A 13,183-nucleotide genomic window follows, 5' to 3' on the forward strand; every position below is an offset into this window, starting at 1 on the left:
ATAAAATTTTTTTAAAAGACAAGTTTGTCACCTGAAATACCTCTTATTAATGTTCTGAGTGCCTATATGCAAATATTAATTTCAGTCTGAAGAATAATTTTGCAAAGGAAAGAACCTTTTTTCAGTCAAAAATTTTCTACACATAAGAATTTGGCATGCCACTTAAAGCACAAAGTAATTTTTAAAATTACAACTCTCAAGTATGTAATATTTTATTCTTGCTCATCATAAGTGTTATAGTGAGAATTATTCTATAGTTTATAGCTTTTACTTTTCATAGATGTCCTTTTGGTTACCACAAGATTGTTGTTTAGTTATTTTATTGAGTTATAGTTAGCATTTCAGTGTGGAGACTTTTCTCTTTTAGAGCAGATTTTTGCATTTGTGTTTATTTTTTAATTATTCTAAGGCTAAGTAGGTCAACGGTAAAAGATCGTTGCATCCTAGTTTGTAAATTAAGAACATTACACATAGGCATTTACTTTCGAGGATTTTTGTTTTAAAGCTTTAACAATATGATAAAAAGAGTAAGTCTATTACCATAAGATGATAGGTATTAACATACACAAGAGTTTTTTTTTTTCTTAGCTTTAACTTTTACATGCAATATTAATCTTCAGTGAAGGCTTTGAAAATACTGTGGGAAAATTAACCAGTGCTTAGAACAATGGCTTCAAACATTTTCTAATGTGATATCTATCCTAGATAATCTTGAGTAGTCTCACGTAGCTAACTAAGGGAAGCAGATTAACTCTGAGCTTCATGCTTACATTTTCTACAAATAAGTTATACTAATTATGCTTAAATTTTCAGTCTTTACCACATAGTGCCACAAATCAAAAGATATTGTAGATAATGTACAAAACCCCACCACCAGCACAGGTTACCTCTGGTTCTTCTTCTGAACCATACAATACAGAAGATTATTTCAGTGATTGTTATCTCAGTTTATCCAAGGATGGTACATAACTAGTGCCATTGCAAACCCGTAGAAGGGTATTAATCCATCGTCTCTAAGAGAGATGAGTCTAATGGATACCTTACAGCATCCATTACAGGTATCTGATGCTTACCTTACAGCATTAGAATTTGAGTCTTTCAGAATCCTGCTTGTAAAATAGTCTCTCTTCTTAGAACCCTGTCTGATAGACAATTTAACTTGACCTATTAGTCATCCTAATTTTATTGAGAGCCAGAATTATCTTTAAAGTAACATTTAAGTCAACTAAGCTGTTTTGGACTCTGAATTCATTCCCCATAGTTTTTTTGTTGTTTTTTTTTTCCCCTCTAGCTAATTTTAAACATTCTGTTTGAAGACCATTTTATTTTAACTGATCTTTTGGCCAAAGAGAAAATTGTTACATTTTTATAGCGCCAGTTTTTGGTTTTTTAAATTTAGAGATTCCATCCTCTTTAACTTTGTCTCTAGAGACAAAGAATTGGATTTCATTAGGCTTTTTATACTTAGGGTAGTAATGGACTTTGATACAAGAGAAAGAAGTGTGCCATGAATCTCCAAGGATTTTATAATTATATTGGTCCTAAATTATGACAAATCTAATAAGAAACTTTGTGTTATTTTATTTTCACTAATGGTAGGAAAAATTGTTTATTGACATAATGAATTTCAGCTACAAGTAGGCAAGCAAAAATGTTTTATGCTATTTTGTTATTTTAGGTTGTCGTGTCAACTGCATTCCAATATATTGCAAAATACAGCAGTAATATTAGAATAAAGAATTAATATGTGGATATGTTCACCCACAATGTGATTGTCATTTTATGAGCATAGGTTCATTAATTTATTTTTAAATTGTGAAATGCAAACTAAGAGAGATAATTCTGATGTTTAAAAACTAGAATAACTTTTCATTTTAGGTAGCAGTGATGGTTCTGAACTAAGTGAAGAGACCTCATGGCCTGCTTTTGAAAGGTAAGATAAATTGTCCATTTGAACTACTTTGAGTTTATTTTGTCTGGGTTAAATAATGTGATAATACAAAATTAAGAGATAATATTTACTACATATCTGTAAGCGATTAAGTTTTCTACTGGTAAAAGAAATTAGAAGTTGATATTTAAGTTTCGATATGTAAGTAATGAGAATGAATGATAGTCTTATCTCTAAATGTTTATTTGGTGGGATGACACATGTATTTGAATTTTAATACATTTAAAATTATAGCTTAAAAATAATAACCAGTCATCGACAAGTAACCTGCTTAGGTATTCAAAAGATTATTTCCTTAAGTTCTGGTTCATTTAAGTAATTTTAAGGCATTTAGTGGAAGAGTCAACTTTATTCTCTGCTACTTTGTCAAAGACAAAATGATTTAATAAATTTTAAACTATACAAGTAAAGCAAGTTGAGGTTTGAATTTAAACTGTCATAAACTCAAAATTTTCAGAGTACACTTTCATACTGAAATACTGTAAGTTGTGCTCCCTTCTCCTTCCTTTGTTGCTTTAAGCTGTTAAAGCTATCGTCTGCTATATCATGCTATATTGAGGTCTAAGTACATATAAGATCTGAAGAATGTGACTGAACAAGGCAAATAATTATTTATTAAATGTCCATTAGGATTCTTATGTTTTCACTGACCATTTCAGTTCTGCCATTTCAGACTCATAAGATATTTGGCTCTTGACCAAAATAATTGCTCCCCTTTTGTATATGAACTAAGTAAGTTTCTAAAAATACCTGTATTCATTACTCAAAAAGAGGGTCATTTAGATTGAATGTTAAATGTCATATTAATACTGAAGTTGAAAATGTTTATTTGCCTAACTCCTTATCAGTCACAATTTTAGAAAACAAGTTTAAATCAAATTTTATTTGAAATCATAAATTTCATGCTGTTTAATTGGAAAAATAGATCCTTCCTTTTTATGTGACTTCATAAAGATTTCTCACTATTATGTGGTTAAGATTTTGTTTATAAGTTCTACATTGCAAAGTACTTTGAATCCTTTCTACTCTAATTATCAGCGTTCCCAACTTTTGTTCTCTTTGTTTTGTGAGATAATAATAAGTAAAAACAAATTATTTTTATTTATTTTTGTATTATTTTCCTTCCAACCTTTACTTTTGATCTATTCATTTGGGTTTGCCTGAAATGTGAAAAACACAAGAATTGCCTTTGATATGTTGTCTGAATTTGTTCAAATTGTCTTTCCCTCTAGAAAGAATGTAATACCATCAGAAGTTGATTATAGAGTATATTGTAATCTTTATATTTAAAAAATATTGATTAACCAAATTGTTTTTTAGATTGCTTGACTTATGAGTAACCAGAATGGTGGTGTGTTAAATAATCTGTTCTCATCCCAACAGGTTACTTATGAAGACAGTATTTAATGATGTTACCTTCACATCTCAAAACAATTTTTTTCCTTTATAACAGATGTTTTGCTTTGCAGACATTTGTGGCTAAAAAATCTACTTTTCTTATTCCAAGTTTAAATTAGTGGGCTCTTGGAACGTTTTGAGAACAGTGAAATGAATGCTGCCCAGCAAGATTCAGACATGAAATAATAGAAAGTGAATAAAGAACTAAGATTTAAAGTACTACTCATGGATAGTGAAGTTGAAAAATGTACTCTGAATGTTAACATACCATTTTCTGTTCTTATTTTCTAGATAGACATCAAATACAAGTTGCTAAAATAATGCTTTTTCTTCAAAATATCATTTATCAACAGTGCTACTTTCGGGTTTTCCTAGGCAAAGAAGTATCAGTATTTTTATGTGTCTGTTTTTATTTTTTTTGTTTTTAACTATTATGTACCATTTTGGATAATTATTAACTCATCATTTTTATCATTTATTGGCTTTGTCAGTTAATGTAGAAATAATGCCTATATTACTCAGTTCATTTCTTTTATTAGTTTTATTTACTATAAAGGATAAAGAGGAAAATAAAGTTTTCCTCATGAGTTTTAAGTTTACAAGCCACATTGTTTTTAGGTGTCTTCATAGGGACATATAATAAAAATGAATTACTTATATAAATCCGGGCATCATATTTAAACTGGAATCCAAGAAGTGGTATAGAAATGTAAGCAAATTTGAAGTATTTTTCAGGTTTTTTTTTATTATTTGGCTATAAATAGCTCTTTAATTCTTTTAGCAGATTTGTGAAAGTGAATATATATATAAATATATGATGTGTACTAAATACCTCTAAGTATTTCTAGAGTCAACAGTAGAAGAAAAAAATTTTTTAAATCTATGCTGCATGCTTTAAAAAAGAAAGAGGAACAATCACACATACTATCCTTTTGTAAGATTTAGAAAGCTATATTACAAGAAGAAACTATTATACTGTTCTAGGTATTGATAATGGCTGTGTGAATAAAAGTATATGTAATACATACAATTTATAATGGAATCCAACAGGAACAGATTATACCATTCTCTCGGCCCGGTGACAAGAGTGGCACGAAATGGCTATCGAAGTCACATGAAGGCCAGCAGGTACAATTCCCCTGCATTCAGGGGTCACAGAACTCCCTTATGGTGTTGGTGATTGGCTTACATGGGTGTGGTCTGACATTATTTCTCTTCTTTCTCAACTAATTGATTTAAAAACTAAACAAATTACCCAGAAAAACTTTCTTTCCGAGATCTAATGTGAAGATAAATTTCAACTATTCTTTCTGATCCACAGAGCTAATTGCCAAAACTTGCATCTTAATGTTACATATTTTAAAATGCTTCCAAGTTGGTAGCCTTTAAACTGCACAGGTCTTTCTAATGCTGATAGTTTTTGAATGAACAATATAAAAATCTGCTTATTTATTCATAAGTTGTAATCAAAGCATTTACTTTGCTAATAAATTTACATTTGATTTGTCTTTTTAAAAAGTTTTTCAGATAAACTACAGGTCCTGAATGTAGACAAGTCTGTTTCATAAAATAATCATTTGTATATTTAAATTCATATTTGTTCAGTTGTTCATCTAGTTAAACCAGGTCTCTTTTGGACTGTTATTAGCTGTGGAGGCAGATAAGGGTGGTGTATTGATTGGGAACGTGGGGTTTAGTGGTGGTGGGTAATCAATTCATAATACAACAAAATACTAAACTTCAGAAGCAAACTTTACATCAGTTTGATGGTGTCTTATCTCCCTGCATATACCTCCCTGAATATAAATAGCTCTAGCATGAAATTTCTACTGGTTTATAGGTTCTTAAGTCACTTTGAAGACACCTAAATAATCCCAAAGGAATAAACTGGCAAACTTTAGTTTTCATTGCTCTTATAGGAATTCTGCAGCTTATGTCAAGTCACCAGTGACATTTTTATCAGCATGTATGTTTAATTGGCTCATGTAGAAATCATTAATTATTGTATTAAACATTGGACCTTAAATCAATTAGGGAAAGATATTAAAGTGTTGGTTATTTTGTGATTTTTTTTTTAAAGATACATGAAAAGGAAATCTTGGGGTTTGAGTTTTTTCCTTTCGTGGAGAGCAAATTACCATTGACACCATTTAAATGTTATTAAAATGTATTGCAGAAAGCTAGTTTTTAAAATATATTATTATTGACTTTATTACTTTCTGCTATTTTAGAATTAAATTAAGCATGAGTTTTCTTTTTTTCTTTTTGAGCTTCTCTTTTTATTTTCAGTTTTATTATACTTAAATGCTTTTAACAAATAGAATCCTCATTTTTCCTACCAGGACTTAAAGTTTCTATGGGGAAAATAAGGTTACAAGAGTGTTGCAGTGTGGCATGTTAAGAAGAAAATAAATCTTAAATTTTTAATTTAATATTTACTAAGTGAATTACTGCATTCTTTCTAAATTATACTTGTTCAAATATGTAATAAAGTGTGTTTTTTAACCATCTGCTGACTTTAATAACTTTCTAATCAACTTTTTGTGACAGCTTATAAATTTCAAGATTAATAAACCTTTAAAATTGTCAGTGTCGCCTCAGCTCTGAATAAAGTAACAAAGTTTTAAAATTAAGAATAATTACATTTTTTTAAGTACCTAATTAATGACTATTATAGACAAAAGCTCTTATGTGTTCTTTTCTTCATCATTATAGTTCTGCAGAATCAGAAGATTTGGCAGTACATTTATATCCAGGAGCTGTTACTATTCAAGGTGTTCTCAGGAGAAAAACTTTGTTAAAAGAAGGCAAAAAGCCTACAGTAAGATTTCATCATATGATATTTTAATACACCTCTAAAAATATACAAATGTATATAAGACTCTGTAAAGTGCTAGAACAATTAAAATAAAGCCTGATTATAGTAGACTTGAAATAATATTAAATAAGGTCCTCCCCGCTTATCCTTGGGTCATCCATTTCAAGACCCTCAGGGGATTACTGAAACCTCAGATAGTACCAAACCACATTACCATCATTTGGAACATGTTTCTGTTCATATCTTCCATCTGCAAATATAATACCTTTTCTGTCTTAACTAAGCACTTAACCCCACACAGTGGCCATAACTTTTGCAGTTTGAGATGCAATAGCAAAACTAGCATGAATTTCTTTTTCCTTCTTTACGTAATTTCACACATAGAAAATTTGTTCTTACCATGGATCTCAGCAACCTTAGCGTCTAATTTTTCTTTCCTTAAGCCAAGAACTTTTCTTTTCACTTAAGGAAGCAGTAGGGAGTGGGCTACAAGGGTAACACATATAGTGTGGAGATGCTGGACAAAGAAAGGGATGATTGTGTCCACAGAAGGACAGATTAGAACTGTATTACTCAGAACAACACGTGATTTTAAAATCTATGAGTTGTTTACTTCTCATATTTTCCAAAAATTTTTTTAAACTATCGTTGCCTGTGGGTAACTGAAACCACAGATAAGAGGGAAACTATTGTACACATTTGCTTTACCATGTTTTCTTAACATAAAGTGTTATTATATGTGCCATATAGATTTCTGTTAAATCATGTGTTAAGGGTGCTTAAATCCTGTACTTTTTTTTACCCCCGTTATAGTTCTTATACAAAATTATTTCTTAGAAAACCCTGAAAGTATATCATGAAGAAGTGTTTTAGTATTAAGTTTAGGTAAAGTAGAAAATAAAAAGTAACAACCCTAAAAACTGGAATTTGATTATGCTTTATCATTTTATTTAAATGCCTGTAATACAGTTTTGTTTTCTACATAAAATAGAACACAAATATAAAATGCTTTCCAAACCATAAGTATATTGGGGGGAAAAAAAGGAAGACTGGTGGAACTGAGCTCTTAATATGTACCAAAGAAGTTTATTCTTCCTGAACACCAGCATAGTAGTTTGACTACTAAGGAACAATTTTTTTCCCTTTCTCAAATTTGAAATATAAAACCTTTGATATATATTCACACTTAAAGCTTTTGAAGAAATGGGGGCTTCATATAAGTAATCTTACTTTGCTGCTTATATCACAGTAAGCCAAAGGCACATACAAATCAGGAATCTCTTAGACAGGCTAATGAACACAGAATTGCATGTCAGTTGAAGCATTACCATACCTTTTGTGTGCTGAATGCTAGAAATAGAGCAGTGAACAAGGTGAGGCAAAGTGTCTTCCTCCTGGATTACATTCCAGTGAGGAGAAATAGAGAATAAGGCTTTAAAATAAGGTCATAGGATACAGAATGATGGAACAAGGAGGGATGCCACCGTGGCAAAACATTTGAGCTGAGATCTGAATGAGGTAGGTAAGTTAGCTGTGTGACTATCTAGAGTTCAGGAGACAAGAAGGCTTGTATAGTTTACGCATTTCAGTTTCCCCATTGAAATTGGGGAAGGTGGAGGAGATCAGGTAGGAGGCAAAAGCTGGAGTTGTTTGATGATAAATTAAGTGTGATGTATAAGAGAAAGCATGAAAACAAAGATAACTTCTAGGTTTGGGGACTGAGGTGGGTGGATGTTGGGGACATTTATTGAAATAGGGGGCAGGTCAGTCTTGGCCAAGTTCAGTTTGATATGCTTATTAAACATTCAAGTGGAGATGTCATTGTGGCTCTTGAAACAGTGTGGATCATGAGGTTAGCAGAGAGGTGGCAGGGAGAGAGATTTGGGAGTCATTAGCATACAGATAGATAGTATTTGAAATATGGATCTGGATGATAGATTAAGAAGAAAGTATAGCTAGAGAAGAAAACAGGGTTGGAGATGGGGCTCTGTAGCGTTGAAGGTCTCCCACAAAGAAGAGTATAAAGGAAAATTAAGGAACTGTTATCCCAGAAGCCTAGCAGTTACAATACTTCAGAAACGAAAGAGTGGCCAGCTGGGTCAGATGCTGCTAAGAGGCTGGCTATGATGAGGACGGAGGCTTTGCTAAAATTAACAATCATCAGTGACCTTGATGACCCAAAAGCCAAATGAAGTGAGTTGAGTAGAAAATGGGCAAAACAGAAGTAGAGGCAAGATTTAGAGACTCCCTTGCAAGAAGTTACACTGTGAAAAGGAGCAGAGAAATTGGTTGGTGTCTGGGGTGTAAGGAGATAGGTCAAAGGAGGGATTTTAAAGGGATTTTAAGGTTCATTTGTATAAGGATGGTAGAGGGAGAGAGATTGAGAAGCAGTGGAGTTAATTGCAAAAGCAAACTTCTTGGAGATAGTTGGAATCTAGGGCATAAAAAGAGAGTTGAGTTTGTCTTTAGATAGAATCGGGGTTAACTATTTTATTGTAGCTGGAAGAAAGACTGAGTATGTGGATCTGCAAACAGGTAGGTAGTTAGATGGAAGTGACAGGAGTATTTGGTATTAAGATTTCAGAAGTGATACAGCTCAACTCTGAGGTTAGTCCTTTGGTTGAAGTGAAGTGGACTTGATCATTGGCACTTAGAATGTAAAGAATCTAAGAAACCAGGAGCATTTTAATAGTATATTCATGTGTTTGTCCTATCCAGGTAGCATCTTGGACAAAATATTGGGCAGCTTTGTGTGGGACACAGCTTTTTTACTATGCTGCCAAATCTCTAAAGGCTACAGAACGAAAACATGTAAGTATTTGTTCTCTACATTTTTAGCATGGTTTCACAGACTGTTCATGGTTCTAAAGAAAGCAGTCCTAATGGGATACAAAGGTTTTTGGGGTTTGCTCTTGTTTTTTCCTATCTTCTAGTCCAAAAGTTTTTACATTTATTTCTTTTTTGAATACCATTTTTCCATTGCAGATGTCAAAACTGCACATTAAGCTTATCTATCTTGTCACCAAAGCTTTCTCAGATCTGGGTTTCCTGTTCAATATTGTTCAAAACTATTGCCTTGGAATTTCCTTTCCTAACCAGCAAAATGTGGAAATGTGGGGCCAACATCTAAAGTTCTTTCCACCTCAGTCTCTGGTTTAGTGATTCTTCCCAACAATGAAGAGGAATGATCAGTTACAACAGTTACTTCAGTCACTTTCTTGTGCTTCAGATTACTTAAAAGAAGCCTTTTTTTCACCCTGTAGAATTTTCCTATAAATCTCTTTTCATGCTGTTTGTTTTTACATAGAATCTTTGAAAGGAAGAATGATTTTCTATGTTGCATTAATAAAATTTGAGAGGAATTTTACTTCTAAGTCACATATTTTTGGGGAGAAAAATTAAGTGGTTTATCCTACTGAGGAAAGGTAAGCCAGTGAAGAAAAATCTATGTCCTTTTTCTACTTAAAACTTAACCAAATGATACTGTAATTTGGTTAAGAGTAATTCAGAGTAATTCAGAGAAACTCTTCTTTATTCTCACAGTTTTAGCCCTTTAATCAAACCGGAGGTATAGAAAAGAACATTTTTGGTTTAAATGAATGTGGGAAGTACCATAAGATAGCATTGCCTTTCTTTATCAACCATACCCACCACCTGCCACTCTCCTGACCATCATGACTCATTGTCTTGCTTTTCTTCAGAGTGTTAGCATATATGTTTCCCTAATTAATTCATGGTTTCATTTTTTAACTGTACCTCAGTGGGATCATATGTATTCTTAAGTACTAGTTTTTTGCTCACTATTATTATATAATTGTTTAGATAGCTCTTGCATTGAGATAAAGGACTTGAGTGAATGATCATGGAGATTTCTACTGTGAATATTTTTTGTATTCTGGTCAAATTGACAATAATGCCTATATACCCTACAACATTTACACAGATTAGTTTTGCTGAAACAATTTGTAGAGTTAGTACTGCTGTTCTCAAAGGGAGAAAAAAGTTGGATTCATTCAGTTCAGTTAAATCCTTTATCTTCAGATGTAGAAAGTAACTTTTCACATAGCCACACTGAGGTCTTGCTGGCTAGATTTCACTTAGCTGACTATTATAGAAAAGTCATTATTCAAAATAAAGTGGTTTTTGGGGTTTTTGTTTTTTCTTAGTTTCAATTAGAAAAAGTCCAAATTAAAGAAGTTATAACTGAATTTGTCATCTAATGGATATGTTAAATATTGTTTTATGCTTTGCATTGTTGCTTATGCATAAAAAGTTACTATTATGTTATAGTTTGGGTTTTTAATTATATGAGGTTTCTGATCGGTAATGTATGCAAAATGTTTGGAAATTAAAGCATAGTGTGTTGGGAGAAAATCTTATTGAGTACCAAGGAAATTGACTACATTTCTCATCTTTTCTAATTAAATTAAAATATAATTAAAGAATAAATTTGAAGAACAGGATAGAGTGTATAGAGACAGGTCTAGATCTGTAGTATTAATTTTGAGATAGAAAAGATATGGCACAGAACTAAATGGAAGAAAAAAATTTTAATTATTTTCAAATAAAGTTAAAATACAAATAGATTGGAGGAAAATATCTGCTATATGTAAGCAACAGACAAAGGATTAAAATCACTATTTAAACATAACACCACCTATATTGTATTTTTGCCAAAATAATTTAACCTGAATCTTACGAGGAAATAATCAAATCCAAATTGTGGGACATTCTAAGAGACAGCTGGCCTAGATTCTTAAAAAGACCAAAACTTGGCAGGTGGAGTAAGGGCAGGGGGACAGGAGGACTGTTCTAGATTAAAGGAGACTTGACAACTAAATGCAGTGTATGTTTTAGTTGAATCCTGGAGTTATATTGGAGAAAAAATTTGAAAAGCTATACAGGTTATTATTGGAACAATGTAAGAAAATGTAATATGGACTTTATATGGTTGTCCAGTTTCTTAGAAATGATAATTATGTTGTGATTGTATAGGAATATATTCTTGTTATTAAAAGACACATTGAAATATTTAGGGTTCAATGTTATGATAGCTGCAATTTGCATTTGAATGTTCAGAGAGATCAAACAAATACAAAAATGTAGATTAAGGATATATGGCTAATCGTGGCATTCTCAACTTCTATACAGTTTGAATTTTTTCAAAATAAAAAGCTGGAGGAGAAAAAAAATCATAGATTAAAATATACCTGTTCATGTATGTATATAAACGCAGAAGTGGGACATATGGAAGTCCGTATACCCTATTTTAGTATTCTATAAAGTATATATTTTTTTTGCCTATGAAGAACGGAGTTTGTGTGGGTAGGGTGATCAACCTCACTAACTATTTAAAAATGCAAATTAAGGGAGACACTTTCTTGCCATTAGACAAAAATTTAAAGGATTGATGATATAGCATTGGTCATGATATGGGGAAACAGACTGTCATCCATGGCTGGTAGAAATCTAAATTGGTATTGTTTTTATGGTGGCCAGTCCTAGTCAGTATTTAGCTTGATAATAACCAGAAATTCCTCATCTGAGAATCTGTCCTACAGAAATGTTTGAACAAGTGCACAAAGATTATCTGTAGAAGAACATTTCTATAATATTTATGACAACAGAAATCTGGAAATATCCAAAATACTCATCAATAAGGAAATGGTTACTGATAGGTGAAAAACACAAGTCAGAGAGTAAATATATCCCCCATTAATAGGTAAAAACCAGCAGCAACAATGACACAAGCCTCTGATAAAATAAATGCATAGAATAAGGTCTGGAGGTTGTCACCTCAAGTGATGATTATGTCTAGGGAATGTGATGGGATTCAGCGGGTGGTCAAGGGGCATTTGCACTCTAGTTTCATCCCTGTTTCTGAAGCAGTTTATGTTGCTTGAGTTACTTTTTATTTTTTGAAAAAAGGAATTGAGGTAGAGGTTTTTAGGCTTAGGAAAAGAATATTAGAAGATCATACTATTCATGTTGAAGTACATTATGAGCTGTCAAATCAACAGTCCTGTGGTAGGGCCAATTTCATTCTTCCCAGTACTAAAACTTATTGATTTCTTTAGCTTTCATATTTCAATTTCATGTTGTTATAAATGTGCCATGTTCATTCTTTTTCCCATTTCCTTTAATCGTGAAGCATATCATACATACAAAAGATAGGTAGTGTACATGTACATTTTAAAGCATAATAAAATGAACACTTGTATACTCTCCACCCGGTGTGAGAAACAGAACGTTACTAGAACTATCACAGCCTTCCCGGAGGCATCCACTTCTTTCCTGTCAACCATATCGACAGCCTATCACTGTCCTGAATTTCTTGTTAATTGTCACCTTATTTTTTAGTGTTTTACCATGTACACTTCCTTATACAATGCACTGCTTCATTTTTAAACAGTACCTGAATGGCTTCACATACATGTTCTTAAGCACTAGCTTAAGCCAACCTGTTCTTCTTTTATAACTGCCCTTTCTCAGGATTTAAAAAAAAAGGAAGTTGTAGCTAAAATAATAATAACAAAAGAATAGTTAACTACAAAAGTAATAGACATGCTAAGAATACCCCTCTTTTTTGAAAAATGCAAGTAAGAGTATTGTCATTAAGAATTACCTGGTTGCAGTGAGCTGAGATCACACCACTGCACCACAGCCTGGGCAACAGAGTGAAACTGTCTCAAAAAAAAAAGAACTCTCTGATTTGTTACATCATCAGATTTAAGATAACATAGCTACTAAAATGCAAATGTCCTTCCTATAAGGAGTAGTACAGTAATTCAGAAAAAAACAACAGATTAATATATCATATTCACAAACATATTATGCTCTCTGGGAATGGAGAATAGAGCAGTTAGGTTTTGATGAAGAGTTGAAGCTGGGAAGGTCTGGAAAGTAGGAGATTATCTGAAGAAGGCATGCCTAGGATGAAATTTAGCAGTGAAAGGACCCAGGCTGACCAAGACCCAGCATGAAGTCACAAATCTCATCTTTCATTAGGAGAAACT

The 13,183-nt window shown here is 32.3% G+C and overlaps 1 protein-coding gene across 13 annotated transcripts in view; it reads left to right on the forward strand.

Annotated features, from left to right (window-relative positions):
* Positions 1-13,183, forward strand: part of RALGPS2 (Ral GEF with PH domain and SH3 binding motif 2) — a 204,131-nt gene that overhangs the window by 171,099 nt on the left and 19,849 nt on the right. For 8 of the 13 annotated variants that reach the window (XM_065530848.2, XM_005540098.4, XM_074023844.1 and 5 more), the window contains 4 exons: positions 1,879-1,933; positions 4,400-4,477; positions 6,065-6,170; positions 8,886-8,978. In XM_065530848.2, coding sequence (XP_065386920.1) covers positions 1,879-1,933; positions 4,400-4,477; positions 6,065-6,170; positions 8,886-8,978 — 332 coding nt within the window. The remainder of the gene's footprint in view (positions 1-1,878; positions 1,934-4,399; positions 4,478-6,064; positions 6,171-8,885; positions 8,979-13,183) is intronic. The other 5 variants (XM_045393254.2, XM_074023868.1, XM_074023765.1 and 2 more) reach the window with 1 other exon arrangement.

The sequence above is a fragment of the Macaca fascicularis genome, chromosome 1 (assembly GCF_037993035.2).
Source record: "Macaca fascicularis isolate 582-1 chromosome 1, T2T-MFA8v1.1".
Lineage (NCBI taxonomy): Eukaryota > Metazoa > Chordata > Mammalia > Primates > Cercopithecidae > Macaca > Macaca fascicularis.